General features: G+C 41.3%; 1 protein-coding gene across 1 annotated transcript in view; it reads right to left on the minus strand.

Annotated features, from left to right (window-relative positions):
• Positions 1-121: 121 nt before the first annotated feature.
• cyb561d1 (cytochrome b561 family, member D1) overlaps positions 122-1,797 on the minus strand; it is a gene marked incomplete at its 5' end in the record, with an annotated part of 5,391 nt that continues 3,715 nt past the window's right edge. The window contains 1 exon segment of the mRNA XM_014030399.1: positions 122-1,061. Within this exon segment, the coding sequence (XP_013885853.1) occupies positions 555-1,061 (507 nt within the window).

Here is a 1,797-nt window from a genome sequence, read left to right on the forward strand (position 1 = left end):
GTATATATATATATATATATTCTTTGTTCATGAGTCCATTGGCCCTTGTATTTTGTTATAGATTTACAGATTTAAAGAAACTCCACATAATCAGCATATCTTAAACCAAGACAATTTTCCATTTACAGATACAGAAAGTGTTAAACATTTTATTGCTCCACAAATAAAAGGTGCTGCACTGTGCAGCCCACTCACCACACATTTACAAATGATAAAACTCACCAYATAAGACTGGTTTTCTATAGTGCAAAGATTCCTAGAAGATGCAGCAGACATTCACAGACAAGCAGCTCAGAGCCTGAGGTCAGAGGTCATCTCAGGTAAACATGAGAATTTTCACTCTGCTGTTCCTGCACTAGTCACTGGATGGTGTCTGACTTCAGTAGGTATGTATCTAAATTAAGTCTGAAAGTACAGATTTTATTCCAAAATAATTGATTTTAAAATAATTGTTTAAAATCCTCATTGAGTTAACAGTGAATAGCATTCTGTCTGAGTAAAWCCAACTTTATCACAGTCCAAATGAAGTCCACCTGCTCTGCGTCCAGTGCAAACTAGCTGGTTATCTTCTTGCGGGGCAGGTAGGCATTGGTGATCTGATTCATGACCACCAGCGAGGGGAAGAGGGGCAGCAGAAGGAAGACCCACCACACTGCTCCTTTCACCGTGGCTTGGTACCAGTCTGAGAACATCGCAGATATGACCGTCATGGTGGCCAGCAGGTAGACCACCAGACCACAGGTGGTGTGGTACAGCTTCAGTCGGGGTGGAGGGGTCGTGAGGCGCAGCTGCTTATGGAAGATCAGGCAGAGGCCAAACCCTGCTTGGAGCACGGTGGAAGCCAGCGTGCAGGAGCCCAGCAGGCTGTGCCAGGACACCAGGTGYGGCAGCTCAGACAAGTCTTTACTGGCCACGATGAAGCCCAGTCCTATGGCTGCAGCTACCAGAACCAGTGCCTGACACAACCAGTGAAGGCAGACTTTACTTTTTCTTGACTTAAAGCAAAAGAGCGAGCCTTCAGATGAAAACAGGAGGATGCCTTCAGTCATGCACAGGCAGTACTGCAGAGAAAAAACAGTTTGTGGAGAAAAAAGGAAAGATTGTGTTAGCTGCAAATCTACTGAAGAACTACTGGTTGTACAAAKGTGGATCAATTTATCTCTACCATCTTAAAAAAAACACAAGGTCACTTGATACTAGAAACTGCCAATAGTAAAAGGAAAACATTACTAAAGTCTTTTATGCAGAGAAACCCTCGTTAAAATCATGAACATGATTTTAATTAAGAGTGTCCCTCCCGGTTCGAGACGGTCTCTGTTAAACAAAACAATTCAACCACCAAAATACACACAGAAAACACACAAAGTCGTTCTTTTATTTTGGCCAGTTACAAACTAAATGACTTTTATTAAAAGATAGTAACATTGAATGATTAACAAGTGGTTACAATGGTTTTAACAATAAATGAGCTCCCAACACAATTGGTTTCTGCTTTTAAGCAGTTTAACTAATTAATTAAGCAGTTTGTCTAACAATTTTAACTAACCAAAACAGGTTATTTTATGTACATTCAGGGTCAGGGTGTGTATGTGTGTGGATGTGTGTGTGTGTATCAGTGTAAGAATGAGAGACAGAGAGAGAATGAGAGAGGGAGAGAAGGGGAACAAGATGAACAAATAAATCTTTTAAGGTTCTTTAAATTGTGTTTTAGCTGTGAGCCTGGAGACCAGGGGTCGGTTTTATAAAACTGACGTACGCACAATTTGAGCCCAGAAACTTGCGTACGCCACTTTTTAC

This window comes from Austrofundulus limnaeus, unplaced genomic scaffold, assembly GCF_001266775.1.
Source record: "Austrofundulus limnaeus strain Quisiro unplaced genomic scaffold, Austrofundulus_limnaeus-1.0 Scaffold1050, whole genome shotgun sequence".
Lineage (NCBI taxonomy): Eukaryota > Metazoa > Chordata > Actinopteri > Cyprinodontiformes > Rivulidae > Austrofundulus > Austrofundulus limnaeus.